Source organism: Anolis sagrei, chromosome 4 (assembly GCF_037176765.1).
Source record: "Anolis sagrei isolate rAnoSag1 chromosome 4, rAnoSag1.mat, whole genome shotgun sequence".
NCBI lineage: Eukaryota > Metazoa > Chordata > Lepidosauria > Squamata > Dactyloidae > Anolis > Anolis sagrei.
The window spans coordinates 65,267,958-65,290,472 of NC_090024.1; the positions used below are offsets into that span (position 1 = coordinate 65,267,958).

A 22,515-nucleotide genomic window follows, 5' to 3' on the forward strand; every position below is an offset into this window, starting at 1 on the left:
GTAAAGACTGGATTATCTAATATTAATAGTTATTACAAAATATGGTTTAATTACCATATCTAATATTTATAGTTAACAATTATCCAATAGCGCTCTGCTTTGGTGGACTAGATGCCAGAATTGCTTTAATGAGTGCCATGCTTTGCAGATATCAATAAAAACTGCATAAAGCAGTAAGATTTTTATTTTGAGTAAACATGCACAAAAGAACTGTAAGATACTATCTAATCCTACAATCAGGGGGAAGTGTTTTTAGGGCATAAAATTATAACTAAGGGACCAAGAAAATTCATAGAATAACTCACAGAGAAATGTTTAAAGCCGTCAGTTGTAATGCTAATCTGGAACATACAATGTACATACAAATACAGCCCTCTAGTGTTTGAAAGATTTTGTTACAATAGGTGATTTTCTGAAACCATGGGTTCCTTCTAAAATCTTGCACAATTAGCCCCATTCTCTGTTTGCGGACTTGTAATTTGCCTCAAATTATGTATATGTGCATGTGTCTGAGAGAATGCGAGAGCAAGAAGAGAAAATAACTGAGGATTCAAAGCATGTAAAGCACATGCAATTACGACACAAGATTTATACACAAATGAAGTTTCAGTATGACCCTAAACATGAAATATAAGTTCTTTTCTATATTAAGGTGCTTGGCAATCGTTCCTTAATCTACTTCTTTTAATCTTTTAGATAATTGTTCTTATTTTAACCATTCTTTGGAATGCACTCAATTGCTTAATGGCTTTCATTCTCCAAGTATCTGAGTAATGTTGCACATGCACTCACAACGTTGTGATCCATATGCCAATTCCTTCTCAGTTATACAACTACTGCAGATTAAAATTAAAATGCCTGTTGTTTCTCAAGCCAATCTGTGAACAGTGTGTGTGTGTGTGTGTGTGTGTGTGTGTCTGCGCACGCGTGTGTTGGCTTTTTTAAGGGCCCTTCCACACAGCCCCATATCCCAGAATATCAAGACAGAAAATCCCACATTAACTGAGTGTGGACTTATGTAACCTAGTTCAAAGCAGATATTGTGGGATTTTCTGCCTTGATATTCTGGGATATGGGGCTGTGTGGAAGGACCCTGAGTTCACACTGTCATATATTCCAGTTCAAAGCAGATAATGTGGGATTTTATTCAGCTGTGTAGAAAGGGCCTTAGGCCCCTTCAACACTGCCATATAATCCAAATTACAAATGAAGATAGCCCAGATTATCTGGTTTGTATTGGATTATATGTGTCTACACTGCCATATAAACCAGTTCATTGTGAATAATCTGGATTTGATATGGCAACAAAGGGCCTTACCACACAGCCATATAACTCAGAATATCAAGGGAGATAATTCACAATATCTGCGTTCAACTGGGGCCCCTTTCACACAGCTATATAAAATCCACATTGAACTGGATCATATGGTACTGCGGACTCAGACATCCCAGTTCAAAGCTGATATTGTGGATTATCTGCCTTGATATTCTGGGTTATATGCTTGTGTGGAAGGACCCTGGGTTATTTGAGTCCACGCTGCCATATAATACAGTTAAAAGCAGATGTGGGATTTTATACAGCTGTGTGGAAGGGGCCATTGTGGGTTATTCTGTCTTGGTAATTTGGGTTATATGGCTGTGTGGAAGGATCTGAACTCAGGTTTAGTGCTTTAAACTGGATTATAAGAGCCCACACTGCTAGATAATCTGGGATAAACAGAAAACCTGGGATCAGATCCTGGGATGTAGGGCTTGTCTGGAAGGGCCCGGAGGCTCCTTCCACACAGTTGAATAAGATCCCACATTATCTGCTTTAAACTGGGATTTATGGCAGTGTGGACTCAAATAGCCCAGTCCAAAACATATGTGAGATTTTCTGACCTGATATTCTGGTTTATATGGCTGTGTGGAAGGGCCCTGAGTTCACACTGCCATATAACCCAGTTCAAAGCAGATAATGTGGGATTTTATAATCCAGCTGTTTGGAAGGGGCTGTAGAAGGGGCCTTAATGTGGGCGAAACATGTTTTTATCTTAGTGAATGGCTTTTATGTATTTTATCCTATATGTATTTGTTAATTCACTGTTGATGTATGTTTTAGATTTTTATGTTAGCATTTAATTTTTGCTGTCGGCCGGTCTGAGTCCCTCTACGGAGGTAGAGAAGATAGAGATATAAATGTTTTAAATAAATAAATATCTAATTCCAAAGTCCAAAAATAATCCCAAATGATGGCTGAGATAGTGTTGCATGTGCTTTGTGATGGTTCAATATACACAGACTTTGTTTCATGCACAAAATTATTCAAAATCATGTGGGTAAGTAACATTTCTTTCAGGTTATGTGCATAAATTGTATATGGAACATCAATGAATGCCATGGGCCCCATCTCCCAAAACATCACATTATGTATTATATGCAAAATAGATAAAAACAACAACATATCATCTCGGAGAAGGGATGCCCAATCTGTAATCTTTGGGGGGGGGGAGGGTTAAGGGAGTACACTGCACACATTGTCCTCTCTCCCCCCTTAACTTTGCCACAACCTCTCACTGCCACTGAGTGTCAACAGAAGTCCCCCACTACTTCCTGTTCCTTTCCTTACTTGGCAAAGGAAAGCCAAACCTGCCTTAGTCGCGCATGCGCAGGAGAGGCGAGGCGAAGCGAGGCTCCGCCTTTCAGACGCTTTGGGCCCTTTCGGCTTTCCGTATCCGGCTGCGACGTCAAGGCTCGCAGATGCTGTGATTCCTTGTCAGTCGAACATGGCGGCTCAGAAGATCAACGAAGGCTTGGAGCACATCGCGAAGGCCGAGAAATAGTAAGCGGGGAGAGGGCGGGGAGGCGCTTTGTCACTCCCTCAGGAGGCTTCGGCTCTCGGGGAAGGGCGAGAGCGGCCGGAGGTCCTTCCCAATCCTTTGAGTGGCCCTTCTAGGCCGCGAAGGCCCTTCTCTGGGCATCTGTTGAGAATCCTGAGCAGTTTCACCTTAGTTAGGGGCATGACAAGAGGAGAGGGCAAGGCCTTGCCCTTCCCATTCTGCTCAGGCATCAGCAAACTTTCAGAGTTTGTACTTGAATCATAAATCAAATCTTATTGGTGGATTTCTGGGATGAAGGCAACCAGCTTTTGTTTTAAATTGTTTAGTCTGGGCTGTTGTAGGCCTTTCGGGCTATATGGCCATGTTCCAGAAGCATTCTCCCCTGATGTTTCGCCTGCATCTATGGCAAGCATCCTCAGAAGCAGTGACTTCACAACCTCTGAGGATGTTTGCCATAGATGTAGGTGAAACGTCAGGAGAGAATGCTTCTGGAACATGACCATATAGCCTGAAAGGCCTACAACAATCTAGTGATTCCAGCCATGAATCCTTCGACAATATATTGTTTAGTCTGTTGTTTTATTGTCAACTAGCATAGGTGCCTTTCCGGAGTAGGATAACCCCCAGCTCTAAGTCCCAAAAGCACTTTATTAGAGTTTAAGACTCTCTGCACATTGCACTTGCTCAGAAATCCAACATACCACCAGCCACACCCAGCACTTTTTTAACCTGTACCCATCACTGGCCTGGCCCTGGTTTTATTGTGTAATGGTGTAATGTTTATTATTGCTTATGTTTTTAATTTTTAATTTGCTTTGAATTGTATTGTTATTGTTTTGTTGTTGTTGTTGTGTTGAGGCCTTGGCCTTTGTAAGCTGCATCGAATCCCTTGGGAGATGCTAGCGGGGTACAAATAAAGTTTAATAATAATAATAATAATAAGGATTCTGTAATGCTAAACATTAGCAGTTGTCATTGTTTGGTTTTGGATTTTATGAATGGTCTCATTAGAAAATGTATTAGGATGTGGGTAAACTACAACTCCCAACATTCTGGGTCAAGTCCTCCCCAAGCCCCACCAGGATTTAAAGTTGGTTATAATGGGTATCTAGAATCTATCCCCTCAAACTCCTCAAGTATTTTCTGTTGCTCATGGTTGATAAGTCTGCCAAGTTTGGTCCAGATCCATCATTGGTGGGGTTTGTAGTGCTTTTCACATATGAGTGAGCTATAATGCCGGTCATCCTCTGTCATTGCGCCCTCAAACCCTTCCAGTACTCAAAATTGGTCATAGTGTGTATGTGTGCCACATTTGGTTCAGATCCATCACTAGTGGGGTTCTCTGTGCTCTCTGGGTGTGGTGGCGTCCACAGTGCTTGCTCTCTAGATGTGGCAGTCACCTACATACAAACATACATATTACAAACATATATTTTTTATTATTATTATTATTATTATTATTATTATATAGATTGTTGTTTGGCATATTTTGTATTTCAGTTTGAAAACCGGCTTGCTAAAATGGAAACCAGACTACGATAGCGCAGCAACTGAATATTCAAAGGCAGGTATGTTCTCTAAAATATCAGGATCTTGTTTTTTGTTTAGCCTGAATTGTTAAAAATGCAAACAAATTGTGTATTGGAAGTTTTTGCACCAACTTCCTCTGGCTTTTGCTGCTTTATTCTAGTGACACATTGTTGAAATATTTCTATCCCATCATATATATAGTAAGTCGGTATAGAAGTCAAATAATGACAGTCAAGCTAAAGCAATGAAAAAAAATTAAATGGGGGAAGGGATATTATAAGTTTAAAACATTAAAACAATTTGCAACCACGTGCACATAAATATTTTGAAGTAAGTTTGTTAGGCCCAAAGGCTTCGGACATGTTTTTACTCGGCACCTAAGTGAAATAAGATTGGTTCAGTTTGTCTTCCACAGTTGGGGGAACCACAGCAGAGAAGGCCCCCTCCCATTTCCTCCCACAATGTATTGACGCCATTGCTAACATTGCAATTAACATGGAGACTCTTAGGCCCCATCTATATTTAATCCGGATTATCTGCTTTGAACTAGATTATATGGCAGTGAATTAATGAATGAAACTTTATTTATAGCCCGCCCTATCTCCCCAAGAGATTTAGGGTGGTTTTCAACAAAATACACAGTGGCAAACATTCAGTGTCAACAATAATATATAAACAAATCAAAAACAACTCAACAAATCATAAGACAACCTAAATAAACCAAATGTAACACAATACACATAATTACAAACATATCAAGTCCTTAAAATCTCATTGAAACATCTCTAAAATTAGGCTAACAATTGTTGGAGGGGGATGGTAAATCACAGATTAACAAGGCACTGTGCAATGAGGTAGTGATAGGAACCCTTAGTATGCCAATCAAATTCGATATGGTTGTTGAGACAGTTTTAACTAGTGGATTTTAATGTCAAGATAAGTGATTTTAATCCTTTTGTATGTGTATGGCCTAATATGTTTCGGCATTGAATGTTTGCTGTTTATATGTTGTGCTCCGTCCTGAGTCCCCTTCGGGGTGAGAAGGGCGGAATATAAATGCTTTAAATAAATAATAAACAATATTAGCAGCTAGGTGAGGGTGCATATGGATGTACTTAATCCTCCTTATATGATTGTAGACTCATATAATCCAGTTCATATAATCCAATTCAAAGCAGATAGTGTGGATTATCCGCTTGGATAATCTGGATTATATGGCAGTGTAGAAGGGGCCTTAGCTTCCAGAATGCTTCTTTCTCATTTTTAAACTAGAGGATCATGGCATGTGGGAGGTTTTCAGTTTGAAAATATTATGTTTCTTAAATTCCGAGTAGGTAAGGGGTTTACCAAATTCTGAAACAGAAGGCACAAAACACTAAGTGGCTAGCAGGCTTGGGTGAGTTTTAGTCTTCTTAGACAGAGGATGGGCTCCTAATGTTATAAGACTGCAGCAGCCAGTATTCCTTCCCCTGAGTTTTACTAGCTAGGGCTGCAGAGAGTTGCAACCCAGTAACATATGAAAGTCACACTTCACCTTATCCTACAGTAGATCAAAGTGCAATGATTCTAGTTTAAGCCTATGCCTGTTTTCTTGAAAGTGAGTTTCAGGGCTCATCTACACTGCCCACTTAATGCAGTTTAAAGGCAGCTTGACAATGCAGTGTTTAGGCAATACATGCCACGAATGTGTGAAGCAATACACATTAAGGGCTTTAAGTGGGGAGGAGCAAAGTTGGTGAACACTCTGAAAATGAGCCCTTAATGTGCATTAATGTAAACCACATTGGGCCGATTAAGGGACAGGGCACTGCTGTGATCCACACATGCGGGAAGATAAAAAAAAACTTGAGTCCTTCATACCTGCAAAGCTGCAGATCCTGGAAACGGATTGAAGCCAATCTCCGTGGTGTGTATAAGCACCATCCAAGCCTAAAAACCAGTTCCAGAACTAATCATTTGCAGAATGAAATTGTTTCTTCCTCTTTTAGTTTCACACCAGCAGAAGTGACTAGTGTAGGTGTACCCCTAGTGTATTCTGTATGCCAGAAACTATTAAGATTTTGACTAAAATTTGGCTGTTTCTAAGACTTAAATCACTTGTCATCATTTATCATCCTACAAGTATATGGCATTATTTCATTTATGAATGGGATAATAATAATAAGCCTGAGGGTGTCTGAGAGGAAACCCATTTGTACATGGTTCATATCTCCAGACATCTATATAGCTATTTGCATGACTCTTCCTTTCTTTCTTCGAAGCATTGTTGTGAGAATTAAAGATGGGACTAAACCTGTATTAGTTGCCCTGAAAGTGTTTTGTGTTAAAGAGCATAGATAGATATATAGATATTCCTTGTGAGTAATGTTTCTGAAATAGATTTGGAATGTTCATGGTGTGTACAGTTCAGAAAATAATACATTTTCTTATTGCTTCCTCTTTTGTTTCTTTGCAGCTGTTGCTTTTAAAAATGCCAAACAGTTCGATCAAGCAAAAGAAGCATATTATAAAGAAGCTGTCTCCCATGAACAGAATAAAGCGTATCTTTTTATTTACTGTTGCCTCTCACTCTTCAGCATGAAAAAATAATGGATGATAGATTGATGCTATTTTTTGTTGATTCAATCCAATAGATACTCTGCTGGTTCATTTCAGGTTCATTTCTATGTTTGGATAAAATTGATTTTAGCACCTGTTATCACGACTTTAAAAAAATCAAACATATAACTAATTGTCATAGCTCTGGGGTGTTCTGCAGAACAGGATGGTATAGAGGGGAGCCTAAGATCTTGGAGGCTATGTTGGTGATGGTAAAGAGTTCAGGACTGGCATGTCTGCAGGCTAATTAAATATATTTAAAAGTTCCTCATCTGAAAGTTGGTCACCAGCTGACTAGTTGATTAGGTATCTTTTAACATGTTTTTGTGAAACAGTTGTGATACGATCAGTAGAGGGACTTCCTATATTGAAGAAATTCCAGATCTTCAACATATTTGTCACATAGCATGACCGTTATTACAACAGCTTCTTGAAATATGAATTTTATGTCCAGCGAGACTTTGGGACTTTCTAAAGTTTGTGTGTCACAAAGGAAAATGGAAAAAGGAAAATTTACTTTTACTGCCTTTATGACACTAGTAAAACAGAATTCCATTCTGACTGTGGAATCTGACTGAATACCCCATGGAGAGGGAAAAAATTGACTGTCAGTATGTCTTATAACATGTTGTCCCGTTTGTAGTTTTGATCCATGAACTCAATTAAAAATATGATTTATCTCTATGATTTTTTTGGTCTATGTATAAACCAATGCAATAGGTTTTGATCTGAACTGTTTGAAAATATCAAAATTGAACCTAGGAAGACATATTATAATTTGTGTCCTTGACTCAACACAATTTGCATCCAGGCTTTTCCATGCTGCAAAGTAAGTCTGAATACTATTTTAATTCATCTGTTTCGAAGGAATCTATATGAAATGAAACTGTTCTTGACCCAGATGAAATACTCCTCTCCCTGTTCAGAGAAATATCAACCAGACTTCACCACAGAGTTGGAAATAAAATAAGTGTTTTCCTACTTGATAATAACAGATTTCTGAAGAGATATTAGTGCCTTGAAAGTTTTCCATACTTTTTATGTTTGTATTTTGCAACATCATTTACCCGATACAAAAATATTTACTTTACAAACATGTCTTGCTTAATATTGTTGTTTACACAATTTTTATCTGATTAGGGAACACAATTTCCCCTGCTCAGATGACAGTGTATGAATGTCTCATGACAACTTTTAAAGTCAAATTGCAACACATTCCTGCAATACATAATCCGGCTATTTGTGGTACTGTCATGGATTTGGCAAAATGCTAGCATATGAAGGCGAAACAAAATCAATGTAGAAGCAAGGAAAATTTCGTGAATAGACCATTTTCTAAATAGGAGGCATTATCCTCCCCTCTGTGAAAACAGCAAGGTTTTTATGCTATCCAACAAATCCTCAGAATAATTTTTAGCTCAGCCTTATTTGTGAGACATCTTTCAAACATTACAAATAAGGCAGTAAAAGTAAATTTTGTTGGGCAAGAAATTCATCCTCCTTTCCTGTGAACAGAAGTGAGATTTATCTCTTTGAACCTGGCCATATGAAGCGAAAGGAAAGAGTGTTATCTATCCACTTGGTTTTCTGCGGTGTGTTGCACTAATTGAAAAAAAAAAAACCTCCCAAGATGCTTGCAGATTCAGATCATTCTTTTTTGTGGGGATTAAATTGTCTTAAGAAACATCTTTGCTTGTATTTAGCCACAACTTGAGTTTTTCTATCTCCTTTTCAGGGCTTACGAACAAGCTGGTATGATGTTAAAGGTGTGTGCCTGTCTATTCAGATTCTATATTTGAAGGTACTGGTTAAATTCAAGATTAGGTTTTTATTCTATGTATAATTTATTTGAGTTAATGGTATCTTTCTTCTAGAACTGGGACTCAAAGCAATTCATAAGTGTAGCAACAGATGAAAAATAGACAAAAGAGTATGACCTTGAAGGATTTGAGTTCCTCTAAGGCGGTGTGTTCCTCCAGGTATTTTGGACTTCAGCTCCCAGAAATCCCAGCCAGTTTACCAGCTGTTAGGAATTGTTTGAGAAACTGCTCTAAGGAACAACAGACTTTAAAATAAATAAATACATCTCACTTTTGTGGGATCTATCCAGGCTGGCTACTTCTTGTTCAGTGCGCCTTGCCAAGTAGACGGTCACGGAATACGCCCATTTCAAGGAAGGACACATTTGTATTTTGCTTAGTGTGGTGTAGAGGTTGCTGGTTGGACTAGCACACTGAAATCAAATCCTTACTTGACCATGGAAACCTGCTGGGTGACCTTGGGCAAATCACACTCTCTTTCAACGTCAGAGGAAGGCAGTGGAAAACTCCCTTTGACCAAAATTTGCCAAGAAAAATCCCATGATAGGTTCACCCACATTTATCATTAATTCAAAAATTACTTAGGCATACCGTAGCATGAAATATATCAATGAAGCCAAAAATACTGTAGTAATATATTCACAATCAGATTCACAATCAGTACTGTTAATAGCTTCACTCTGAACATATATTCTTAGGAAGGAATCCTCATTTGATACAGTTTGCAACTAATCTGTACTTAAATGATCAATAAATGTTGAAGGACATAAATGTATGCTAGATAATTACTTTGGTAGCTTAAAAGGGGGGAAATGACATTAATTAATCTAAATAAGTAGGATAGTACCATATTAGATGCATCATAAATAGATGAATATCTTTTAATGACTATAGCACTTAACAGGGGCAGCACAAATCAGCCACAGAAAAGCTTTCTTATTACCCCCATTCTTGTTCAGCAAACAGGGCCTCTTCTTTTCTCCTTCAGGAAATGCAACAACACCATGATGCAGTGGAACTGATTCAGAAAGCCAGCATGATGTACCTGGAAAATGGAACACCTGATACTGCAGCTATTGCTCTAGATCGTGCTGGAAAGTAAGTTCGCTAATGTCTTTTGGTGTCGTTGCTTTTTGAAAAGATCTGTAATAGAAGCTGAATTCCTCTCGTTTTATTTATTTGTCAAATAAGATATTTGTGTATCGCCTCACAGCTTTCAAGTGATGTCTTTTTTAAAGTAGTTATCTTTTTAAAACTATCAAGCTGATTCAGAAGTAGACTACTTGAGCCCCTTAATCTGACTCCACATTTCAGAAGACCTAAATCAATATTGGGGGAAAGGCAGGATAAATAAGTTTAGCCACATGGCTACAGTATTTTGCTCTTTTTCTAACAGGCCAGCATGTAAGAACAAAGAGGGACAGAAAAGGATGGCTCTTCATTCTGGATATGACCTCCGTAGATTGTCTAAGAGAATGTTGCTCTTATTAGAGCACCATTGTAAATAAAAGTATTTGGTATTTTTTTATTTCAGGGTAATAGAAAATATAAATCCAGACAAGGCTATTCAGTTGTATCAGCAGACAGCAGCAGTATTTGAGGTAAGTCTTTTGAAACCATAAACTATGCTCTTGAGATATGCAAAATCACTGGGGTTAGTCAAAAACAATACTTAAAATAGGAACAGTGTACAGTGCAGAAGAGTGAACATATAGATGTGTTTAGCAAGTATGTGTTTAAGCAAGTATAGTCCTGCTCATAGCCTCCTGTCAATCTTGAGTGGATTGACTGATAGGACTGAAGTCAACTTTAAATTATTCCTACTACTTCCATTAGTAAGTGCTGTTTGATTTCCACAATGCGAGCACGTTTAGGTAAAACCTAAACAGTTGTTTGAAATTTAGCAATTATACATCCCATCTTTCCTTACAGTTATATTTTTCTGAACATGTCATATCTAGCTCTGAACCTGTTTGCAGTTCTTCCATTTAGTACTCAGGCTCCTCTGTGTTTCATTTTCTACGCACTGTCTTGTTCATATGTAAACCCATACTTGAACGAACCAGTCTAGACCAGGTTTGAACTTCTGGGCTCCCCCCCCCCCCCGCCCTTTCTTCTGCCTAGCCAGAATCCCCTCCATTTTCAACTTTCTTATTTTTCTCCAGATAAACTGTGATTAGCAATACAAAGGATTCAAAATATGTGGGAATTATGCAGCATGCATGGTTTATATGGCCCGCAAGTTCCCATCTGTGGACTTTCTCCCAGTTTTCCAGACAAAATGCCTTCATTTCAGATCCCTTTGCCCTACCTCCCACTGTGGTTTGCTGCTCAGTTTCTCCCACTAGCACTTTCCTCCCTTTCCTTTTCCCCCAGCCACTCTTTGCCAAAGTCTTACCCCCTGTTGCTTTCTTCATCAAAAGATAAAGGAAGGGAAGGAGGAAAAAAACAGTGTTGCTGTTGTTTACATCTGGCTCTCTGTATTGTTATTTCTGCCTGTGGGACTTTGAGCCTCTTTGTGGTTGACTGAGGGAAATGTGTATGCTGTTTGACTGACAACAGACAGACAGTTCTGGATAAGTAGCAATGTGAGAGAAGGAAAAGGGAAGAGTTGGCAAACTCAGTTTGCTTGTGAGAGGAAACTGGTTTTCTGAGGCATGCAAATATGGGCAGGGGCTTGGGTTATTCACTTGACAGACCTGTGCTGTACCTTGGAGGACTTTATATTAAAAGGCATCCAAAAATTGAGAATGGCAAGGAAACACTGCTCATATCTCACTGATAAAAAAAATGTGTATCACAGTTAAATAATTCATGCTTTATATGCTTATGTTTACCTTCTTTTCCAGAATGAAGAACGTTTACGACAGGCAGTTGAAATGTATGGCAAGGCTTCAAGACTTTTAGTCAAAGGTCGTAGGTATGCATCTTACAAAATCTTTGAAAACAAAATCTTTTTGAGGACATTACTGGCTGTTGTGTCTTTTGAGTAGTAGGCACACAACTGTTATTGACTTCTTGAATATTGTGATGATATTTATTCAAAAAAACCCTGTGACATGACAGAAATTGCTATTCCTTGCAATGTAAACTGGGGCTTGCAATTCTTCCCCCTCTTTACTGCACATTTTGACTCTTCCAGCTCCCAATTCTCAGCGTGGTTTGGTGTCTATAAAGCTATATTAGAAACAGTCATCCAAGTATAGCTTTGCTGCAGCTATAAAGCTAGTCTTCCTTTTGTTTCAGAATGACCCTTTGGAAACATCTGGTTCTTGGCTAGGTGCTTTCAGTATAGGCGTACTGTAGTTACGCACAAGGAACTTGTTTCTCTGTATAAAACTGTCTGGAATGAAACTTTTAGTTGGAATAGTTGGCCTTCTAATTTCTGCTGCTTCCATTAAATGTTACATTTCTTTCTCGCTCTTGTCTTCCAGGCTAGATGAGGCAGCAGTATCTCTGCAGAAAGAAAAGAGTATTTATAAAGATATTGAAAACTATCCAACATGTTACAAGGTATAAACCTGCTGGCCTTTCCCAATTTCTAGAAAGAAAAAAAACCCTCATTTTCTTTAAAAGTAGTAATTTACCTTATTCTGCTTGATCAATGTTTGATTATTTCTTGATCAATCACCTGCAGTTTTAGTACTTGGATTCTTTACAAAGGGTTAACATTCTGTTTTGTTCTTCTGAAATACTGCTTTACTACAAGAGAATCATCTTTTTTCTGTTTGTTTTAGAAAACTATTGCTCAGGTCTTAGTTCATCTTCACAGAAACGATTACGTTGCTGCAGAAAAATGTGTCAGGGAGAGCTGTAGGTAAGTCACTAACGTACCTGACTGGTTCTTAATGTAAAAATATGTTATCTTAGCAATATTTCATCTTGAGTGTAATTGCTAGGTTAAGTGCTAAATGTCGAATTCTCTCATGTATCACAATTTTGAGAGCTTTGCCTGGTTGTTTGTAAAGCTGATATTTCAGATAGTATGCTGCAGATGTGTTGCATTGCACTTTCCGTTATCTAATGCACCTGGAAGCTACCAGGTTAGGGAAGGCTGCTGCTAAAGGATTCAGAGTTATGTCTTGTCATATTCCCAACTTATGCACATCTGTTATTGTCAAATTGCATTACTGCCTAAGAAATTGCAATGAAGGCATCTTAATATATTTATTTGTTATTTCATTTTGTTTTTAAGCAATGCTAGGCTGTCTGCTGGTTAGAATATCTGCCCAATAAAACTTACAGAGCAATAGTACATGAAATTTAATTAAGACATATACAAAACAAAGAAGGTGATACTAAGAACAAATAAAGTCAGTATTAGAACTATTGGAACATCTGTGTAAATAATGTGGCTATCTTTAGGGAAAATATCCCAGAATGAGTGTGCTGTAATTGAAATGACTGGTCCTGTTCATCATTTGTCTAATTTCAATGAGTTAAACCTGGAAGAGAAGACTTTTAAGCAATCACTACAAGATCTAGCCAACATCATGTAAAGATGAGATGTCCTTCAGAACCCCAAGTCTGTGCCTTCCAAATTTTACCCTATTTTTATGTATGTATGTATGTATGTATGTATGTATGTATGTATGTATGTATTTATATCCCATCCTTCTCACCTCAGAGCATCCTTACAATAGGCAACAATGTGATGCCTTATCAAACAAATTATAGAGATAAGCATAAACATTAAAAGCATAAAATTAAAAAGCAATATAAACATTTAAACCAATTATTAAAACCACACAATCTGAAATCATAATCAAGGCTGTTCCAGGCATATTGCACACATTTCATCTTCGCTTATTGCATTGCATTTCTACTCAAAGGAATCGTCCCAGAGTCATGTCTTCAATTTCTTTCTGAAGGTCAGGAGGGAGGGGGCTGACCTGATTTCACTGGGAGGGAGTTCCATAGCCTAGGGGCCACCACTGAGAAGGCCTTGTCTCTTGTCCCCACTGCGAAGGTGGTGGGACTGAGAGCAGGGACTTCCCCAAATGATCTTAAATCTCTGAGATGGTTCATACCCTGTCTGGATATATGGTTTCTTAACTTGGAGGAGCTGCTTTAAATGAAATTTCAATTGCTTCAGCCTTCCAGGCTTCAGAGAAAGCGAGGACTGTGCAGCATTGGAACAGTTACTAGAAGGTTATGATCAACAAGACCAGGACCAAGTATCAGATGTATGCAATTCACCACTCTTTAAGTACATGGACAATGAAGTAAGTAGTAGTGCTGCAGAGGGGTGTGGACAATTGGGATTGCAGATTGACTTGTTGAAATCAATTCTATTGTGTGAACCGAGCTTGCAGTTGGAGATTGAAGGCCAAAAGAGCAATGAGGTTCTTACTGTGTTCAATTCTTGAGCTAAGATCTTCCTGCGATTGGAATTGTTAACTTAAATATCCACTTTACTGCTGCAGAATGTTAAGATGTGGGGAGAATTGTGTGTGGCATATGACTAGCAGTCATATTACATTGCTGTGATTATCTAAGGTTGTGTGTAGATTCTTAAATTTTGATCTAATAAGATGAGATAAAACTGCTGTATGTAGTTGCTTTGTTTCTTCCCTTGAAGGACTTAAGAAGAAGCCAGGGAACTGCAACAATAACTTTCTGAACTGAGAAACCATTATTAATGGCTTCAGAAATAACTACAATTTGGAGTTCTGTTCCTTATCTTTACTTGTAATGAAGCCATTCATCATTGTTCCATTATTGATACTCCCAGAATGAGCAGAACTTTATCCATAGTTCTTATGACTGAATCTCTAGATACAATCCACTGGTTTTGGTGGCAGTTGTATATTTATTGGAAAAAAGTTGTCTTGCTCACTACAGATTTTAGAACAATTACAACGATTCTCCCTAGTCTTCTGTATTGGTTTCACATAGATCCGGTTATGTACACAAATCAGGTTTTTCGGACAGTATATAATACTGGCATGGAACAGACTGTATTATAGCAAATGGTTGTATTGATTTCAGTGTTAACGTTGACTTCATTTTGAGTTATATAGTCAGGATGTGCCCTTCAACATACAGAAATGTAACTCTTCCTGTTTTTTGCCAGTATGCCAAGCTTGGTCTCTCGTTGGGTGTCCCAGGTGGAGGGATAAAGAAGAAATCCCCAGTCACTCCACAGGGCAAAGCAGAGAGGCCAGTCGTGCCGGGTGCCCATGGGAATGAGGAAGATGATGACTATGCAGGCGGACTGTGCTAATCGCAGTTAAGTGCTAATCTCAGATATCAGGCTGGCCATTGAGCAAATTCCAAATGCTCCTGAATTATATTATTTTGTTGCAAAAACCAAACCAAAAAGATTATAACAACTTGTCATTTTGGGGAAAACTTGTATGAAAAAGTGTGGCTGTATCTTTAAAGCATTTCTGGGCTACAGTCTTAAATCTTACATATTTTCAATGCATCTGCTTTAATAAAGAAATTGAGTGCTCCAGTCTTCTCTAATAGAGAAGAAGCATGTTTGGAAGATAGTATTTATTTTCAATATTTATCTCCAAATGTCTTATGGCCCTTTGTTTTATGAGCCAGTGCCATTTGATAGCTCTGCACAAGGTTGGAGTTTTAAGAGAGAAATTTCTGAATCCGGCAGAATTGTGATTTGTTGCACATTGTAAACAAGATCCCTAAACTGCTGACAGCACCTTAAACCATGATGGATACCCCTTAGCCCTTTTAGACAGACTCTTTGAGGGTGTAAAAGCATATCTGCAAAATGTACAAGAGTTCTGAAGCCAATATTAAAAAAATACAGACTTTGGTGTATTTTTTAAGAAAAATGTTACCATTTCTTCCTGTAATATTGCTATGAATAAAAAGAAGAAACCCGATTCCCTTTTGGATGTAGACAAATTATAGCTATGAGTCTTTCCAGTTTATTCTGTGAAAATGGAAATTCAAAATGGTAGTGTAGAAATAGTGGCAAATTATGAATCTGTTTATTTTAAGAAAGCAGAATTCCAGCAAGAAAGTATAGATTGGCTATTTTGAATCTGAAAGGGCTGGCACCTTGCATTATTTGTATCCACAGTTGATTCTGCACAGATACATTTTTGCAAATGTCTAGATTTCTTTGTAAAGTGGTGTGTCTCCTACATCCTTGCACTCGTTGCTGCACTTTGTGCAGTGAATTCAGGCAGTTGTTAACTAGTTCTTCACTTCAGTCTGGTTTAATGATATAGGTAAACAGGAGCTGAAAATATAGGATTACATTGTAATCTATACATGTGAGATGTCTGTAATCTATACATGTGAAATGGCACTGAATATAGCCCCTCTGCTGATCTTGATAATGCATTAGTAATTAAACTCTTGGAGAACATCTTATTTATGTCCTGGGCCATATCATCACATCAGAAGGATCATGAAATCTATTTATTAACATTCCTACTAGTTTTCTTTATGAAAATGGATTGATTTAACTTCAAGAATATGCTTTCATGTTAAATGAATACATTGTCATATTGCTGTTTTTGTCTAGTATGTAATTATTAATAACAGGATTATCTCAGCAAAATGTTGTGTTTTATTTAGAAAGACTGTAGGCCCTTTAAATCCATATTCAAAATAAGTAAGGTACCCGCTGAGTGTAAGGTTTAAACCCAGGCCCAAACAAAAACTTCATTTTGCACAGAAACTCTAGGGATATAAAATATCATTAAAACATTATTGTAGTGATGTTTCTAAGATCAGAATTTGTGGAAATGGATGTAGATTGAACTCTCTTTTTACCTCCTGACCTTCATTTCAGGTGATTAATAATAATAATAAACATATTATCTTTATTAAATTTTAAGTTATAATGCACACTTTCTGAATAATAGGTGTTTAGTGTATGTTTTCCAACACACATTTTTTGACAAAGATTGAAATGTGGCAAGGAGAAACATTTTGGGAAATAAGACCAACTCTTCAAGAGACAAAACAGTACTTGGCTTGCATGAGTATGCTAAAATCCATTATGAAGGTAAATAATCATAATAAATTATTTGTCTGTACACCCAGGTATGTGCAAATTGTGTTTTATGCAATGTGATCCTGTGCTTCAATAGTAATTCTGCCCAGTCTATCTGTGGGTTGTAATAATACTATGAAAAACATTGTAATTTCCCTGTGGCTGCAGCTTCTCTGAAAAGAGTCCTGTATTTTGCCTCTAAAAAAGAAAAATAAAGCTTTAAAATACGGAATTTTTTATGGTTGTTGTGACCAGCTTGATCTGCTTTTCATGTTCAGATCCCAGAATTCAGCATAAGTGTGTTCACTTAATGGGTTTGTTTACAACATCTCTTAACCTGACACTGAAGAATACTTAATTGCTTTATGCTTTTCTAGTGGGAATTGAAGGTAAGTGATATGAATACAGCCAAGTTAGGTATTTCTGAGCTGTTTAGCAAATCATAGAGTTAGAAGAGGTCTCACTTTTAATCTGTTTGCCAACCAAAATATGGAGGACCTTATCTGAGTCTTTGCAGAAATCCAGATAAGTGCCATCCACATTATTCCTATCATCTACTGAACTAGTGATCTGATCAGAAGATGATGTAAGATTGCTTTGACAGAATTTGTTTTTGATGAACCCATTCTGGCTCCTCCTAGTCACTGCATTGTCATCAAGAAACATGAAAACATTCCTGCATAATCCAATCTAATCTTTTTTCTTGATTGGTGTGTACTTCCCTGAGTTGCCGCCCTACATTTCCTTCATGATTTCTAAAAAATGATTGCAGTGGATTCTGAAAGTACATCACTTTGTGCCTCCAATGCTTGTGATACAGATTTGAACTCATTTAAGTTAGCTAAGCAAATCCTGACTAAATCCCTGTCAATCCTGATTTGTACTCCAGATTCCTTGCCAAGATTTCCACTGCTCTTTCAAGAGCTCCCATCCTTTCTGGGTGCTTTTTTTCTTTCCTTTCTCCAAAAGTATCAACTAATAAAGCAGTGGTTCTCAACCTGTGGGTCCCCAGGTGTTTTCGCCTGCAACTCCCAGAAATCCCAGTCAGTTTACCAGCTGTTAGGATTTCTGGGAGTTGAAGGCCAAAACATCTGGGGACCCACAGGTTGAGAACCACTGAACTAATGTGATTCTGGTGACCAACTCCTCCATATTTGAACACATGGTGACATTTTTTTTTCTGTACAGAGAGCCACTATAAACACTCTGAAAATTATTATGTAAAGAAAAACTGTTGTTACCTTTAGGTGGAGAATGTAACATAGATTTTATAATTGGGGAAGGCTCTAACTGAATGCTCTATAATCCTTCAATCTTTGCAGTCTTGGGAAGATGTAATGTTTTCAAAAGACATTCCATTACTCCCTAGGTTTTGCCTTCTGGTAGGTAGTTGTCACAGCCACAAGATGGTGCCATAGTTTAAAGATGTGTTACAACTTCTGTTTAGCCATGGTTTCTTTTAGTCAACATAGTCCTCATATCTTCACAATCTTTATACATTATGTGAGTTTTTTCCACTTGATCATGCTGTACCATCTTGAAAATAATTTCTGGTAGCAACTCCCCCCCCCTCCCCCCCGATCCCTGGCAACATGTTTCCTGTCCCTAGTATCAAAGCAAGACCCAGAAAACAAAAGAATCATGTTTGTTGTGGACAATGCCAAGCAGATTGAGTGAGCAGTACAGTGGTTTTGCAGGATAAACACTGTCATTCTAGCTGTATATATGATGGCATTCATCCTTTGATAATGTTCCTAAATTTGCTTCTGAAGGAGGATTTATTATCCTATTCTTTGAAGATGTATCATCTGAGTTGAATTTTTCTTAGCAGCCTATGGGTCTTTCACACACACAGCCATCAGTGACTGCAAAACAGATCTGGTGCCAAAGAGCACTGGGTGAATTTATTTTAGTTTAATAGTGGAAGAGTGCAGTCTTGGGTGGAGGATGAATCCCACCCTCTTTTTCTCATTCTTCCAACTTAAATTGCAACCACCAAACACTAACGACCCTGCATTCATTCTTCCAGGGCTATGGTCCCAATCCTACTTGTCTTTCCCTATCTTAAATAAGCTTTTAATATGTCCTGCATGTTAACATGTCCTGCACCAGTTCTTTTGAGCTCTAAAGCAAATCAGTAGTTTGACCACTAATGTACATGGGTCCCAGGGCTACCAAACTCAAAGATCTATTAAAATGAAAAGCACAACAAAATGATGCTTGATTATATGTGAGAGTTTAAAGGAGTGCAGAAATAAAACCCAGGGACACTGGGCTCTTCACAGTAATACTACTCCATTGGCCAAGTTCCTCAGCTGGAGATGTGTGCATTCTTGAGCTGAATACACTGAATACGGACATGCACACACACATATCAACCAGACTTCTCTCCTGATTGTTTTTGTGACCTTAATTGTTTTCCTCTCATTCTGAAAAATATTGATACTTACATGAGCTACAAGAATTTACTTTACTTTATTAAGCTTTCCAGGCATTGCGGAATAGAACATCTTTACCTCTGTGTGAGTTGACTTTCCACAGCCTAGTTGCAACTGCTGGAAAAACTACCTTATTAATAGTGTTAGAGTCCTATTTAATTGCTGCAGTTAGCAAATGGTCCTTTACAGTATTGAAACATACTACAACCCTGATATAGCAGGCTGTGTGATAGCTCATTAACAGTCCTCACCATCTTGTGATACTAGTTCATGACATGAACCATGAGCTTTTAAACGTGCCCTGAACTTGATGAGAAGAAGTACAGCTTCAACAACCATTGAGCTCCGCAGTTCATGGAAATGCCAAGCATCTAAATATGGTACTGACTCATGTCCAGTCTCACACCCACCACCCGCTTCTGGCCCTCTCAAAGTAATTGTGTTTCCAAATGGAACAGCTACAAAGAATGAATTATTGCTGCTCTTGTGCTATGTTGAAGTTTTCAGCACATTTTATGAGTGGTCACAAGAGAGCGGTTAGCCTCCATGTACCCTTCAATTGTGAATTCTTCAAGCTTGTGTTCAAGAACTGTACATTAACACAGCATATGTTTAAGGGTTTTCATATTAAAGCTGTGGAAGCGTATGCTGGTGGAAGACGAGAGTGAAGTATTCTGACAAGTTTTTCCACGTAGCCATTGGAACCATCCCCAACGACCAAATGCTTTCCATTAACTATGCACAAGTAAGTAAGCATCATATTCCACCTCTCATCACATCTGTTACGGCTGTTTTTTAAGTCCTTTCAGCTTGGGACCCTGGTTTCTTAAAGCACTTGGATGATATCAGCCAGTACTGGGCCTCTTTGTGTATGCATATTCCCATATGTCCCACCTCCACATGGGTTTATTTAAAGTTCCTTTTGTCCATTTTGTTGAAATCGCCAACAAAAGAAAACATTTTCTGCTATGGGATTTAAAAAACAAAACAAAAAATTGACTACTCAATATTTGTATGTTCCAGAGGGAATAAAACAAAGAATTGCACAATTATATAAAACAAAATGATACTTTGAAGCAACAAGACCATTAAATGCTAATCAAGGTGGTCAACTGCAACATTCACACTTGCCTCAAGCAGACAAGAGTTCTTTCTTCCACCCTGGACATTCCATAGATATATAAACCTCACTTGCCTCCCAATCTCTGAGGATGCCTGCCATAGATGTGGGCGAAACGTCAGGACAGATTGCTTCTAGAACATGGCCATACAGCCCGGAAAACTCACAGCAACCCAGAATGATACTTCCTTGGCAATTTGGGCTCCTAGTAGTCCAGGTAGAGGGATAACTAGATATACTCCCACCATTTGGACTTGATGGACATCTATGCCTTTGATCAAGAATATATCAAATATAACACTCTTCTGTTTCAGAACATACTTTTAGATATGGCCTCTTGATATCCATTGATTCCTGCTCTTTTGTGGTTGATTGTATTACAATTATGAGATTTTTATTATTTTAGGATACTTTCAAGGCAATTCATTAGAGAAAGAAGGACTATAAATATAGAATATTTTCAAAAATCAAAGAATTGTGTTTCTCTGAAGGTGAAGGGGGGCAAGTGTTAAAAAATTTTGGCTTATATAGGCAGTAGAGATAAGGTTGCGAGAAGCTTTACACAGTACAACTGAAGACAATGAACGCAAGGATATACAGGTAGATTTCTGGGTAATTTGCAGCAGATCAGCAAGGGTTTTTGTCGCCCAATTGGATTAACAATAGCTACAACTAAACAGACAGTGGTAGAAACCGGTCGTGTACTACTGCAGTGTTCCATGATCTAGACATGTTTTGGAAATCTTCTGTGTTGGAAGATTAGCTCTTAAAACAGAAGCCTGAAAATAGAACAACTGTGGCTATTGAAAATTCTACAATAGAATCCAAATAAGTAGGTCTGCTTTAATGTTTTCATGACTTATAATGTTTGAAGTTTTGGCTCATGAATTTATAGGCAGCAATGCAACTTCTAAAATTTTGTACTTAGACACATCAGATAGCTGTGGATACAAGACAAATTAAACCTTCATACAGGGCTCAAGCTCTTTGGCTGTGTCTTATGCTGGTTTTCATGAGATTTGAATGTGTGCTGCTCAAATGTTTATTAAGGCTATATCTTCTTTCATTTTTGTATTTGGGGATACAACACTCCTTTAATTCATAAAACAGACATGGTAAATTTTAACTGAACTTTAACACAACTTCGGTAAACTTTATTATTTAAGATCTCACATATTTACCGTGACAGAGCAATTTCACCTTGTATGTATATAGAGCCATTAAGCAAATATCTGAAGATCCACATAGTTAAAGCAATGGTATTCCCCATAGCAACCTATGGATGTGAGAGCTGGATCATAAGAAAGGCTGAGTGAAGGAAGATAGACGCTTTTGAACTGTGGTGCTGGAGGAAAATTCTGGGAATGCCTTGGACTGCAAGAAGATCCAACCAGTCCATCCTCCAGGAAATAAAGCCTGACTGCTCAGTGGAGGGAAGGATATTAGAGGCAAAGATTAAGTACTTTGGCCACATAATGAGAAGAGGGGAAAGCTTGGAGAAGATAATTCTGGGGAAAATGGAAGAAAAAAGGAAGAGGGGCCGACCAAGGGCAAGATGGATGGATGTCATCTTTGAAGTGACTGGCTTGACCTTGAAAGAGCTGGCCACAGCCGACGAGGAGCTTTGGTGTGGGCTGGTCCATGAGGTCATGAAGAGTCGGAAGCAACTGAACGAATAAACAACTAGGCTTTTAACTCTTCTGAAAATGCCTTTACAATTTGGCCTTCAGTACTGAATGCTTTGAGCACAGTATTAATGTCTGTTAATAATGGCAAGAGTTAAGGCTGCTTCCAGTTTGGAATTTTTCTCAGGAATTGTTATTTTAAAGAGTTCAGAGTATGTGTAACAAAGGTGGATCCAAGGCTAATAATTGTATTCTGATAATGTTTAAATTCCCCAAGACATTATAAGAATGAGCCATATGGAATTTGAATGTCTACATTCTCTCTTCCTCCTCCACCTATAACAGCTATAAATTATAGTCGTGTTTAGTACACACTAGGAATGACACCCCCCTCCCCCTGCAAATTATGCTTTTCTGCTGTTTTCTTGGCTCAATTTTACACCTAAATAAGACCAGTATGTCAGATCAATGCTCACTGTAAAATATATAAAAGCTGTCGATTGTGAGGCATGTTTTGAAAGCTCTGTTATGAATGTAGGTGGATAATATAGCCTATCCAACCTATAAGATGCATGATGATTAATGAG

The 22,515-nt window shown here is 38.1% G+C and overlaps 1 protein-coding gene across 1 annotated transcript; it reads left to right on the plus strand.

The window, feature by feature from the left end:
* The first annotated feature begins 2,666 nt into the window (after positions 1-2,666).
* Positions 2,667-16,977, plus strand: NAPG (NSF attachment protein gamma). The gene is made up of 12 exons (XM_060775032.2): positions 2,667-2,821; positions 4,320-4,387; positions 6,805-6,889; positions 7,759-7,776; positions 8,683-8,713; positions 9,756-9,865; positions 10,302-10,368; positions 11,617-11,687; positions 12,202-12,280; positions 12,505-12,584; positions 13,863-13,992; positions 14,844-16,977. The coding sequence occupies exons 1-12, from the start codon at positions 2,766-2,768 to the stop codon at positions 14,991-14,993; spliced, it is 945 nt and encodes a 314-aa protein (XP_060631015.1). The 5' UTR covers positions 2,667-2,765; the 3' UTR covers positions 14,994-16,977.
* The last annotated feature ends 5,538 nt before the right edge of the window (positions 16,978-22,515 follow it).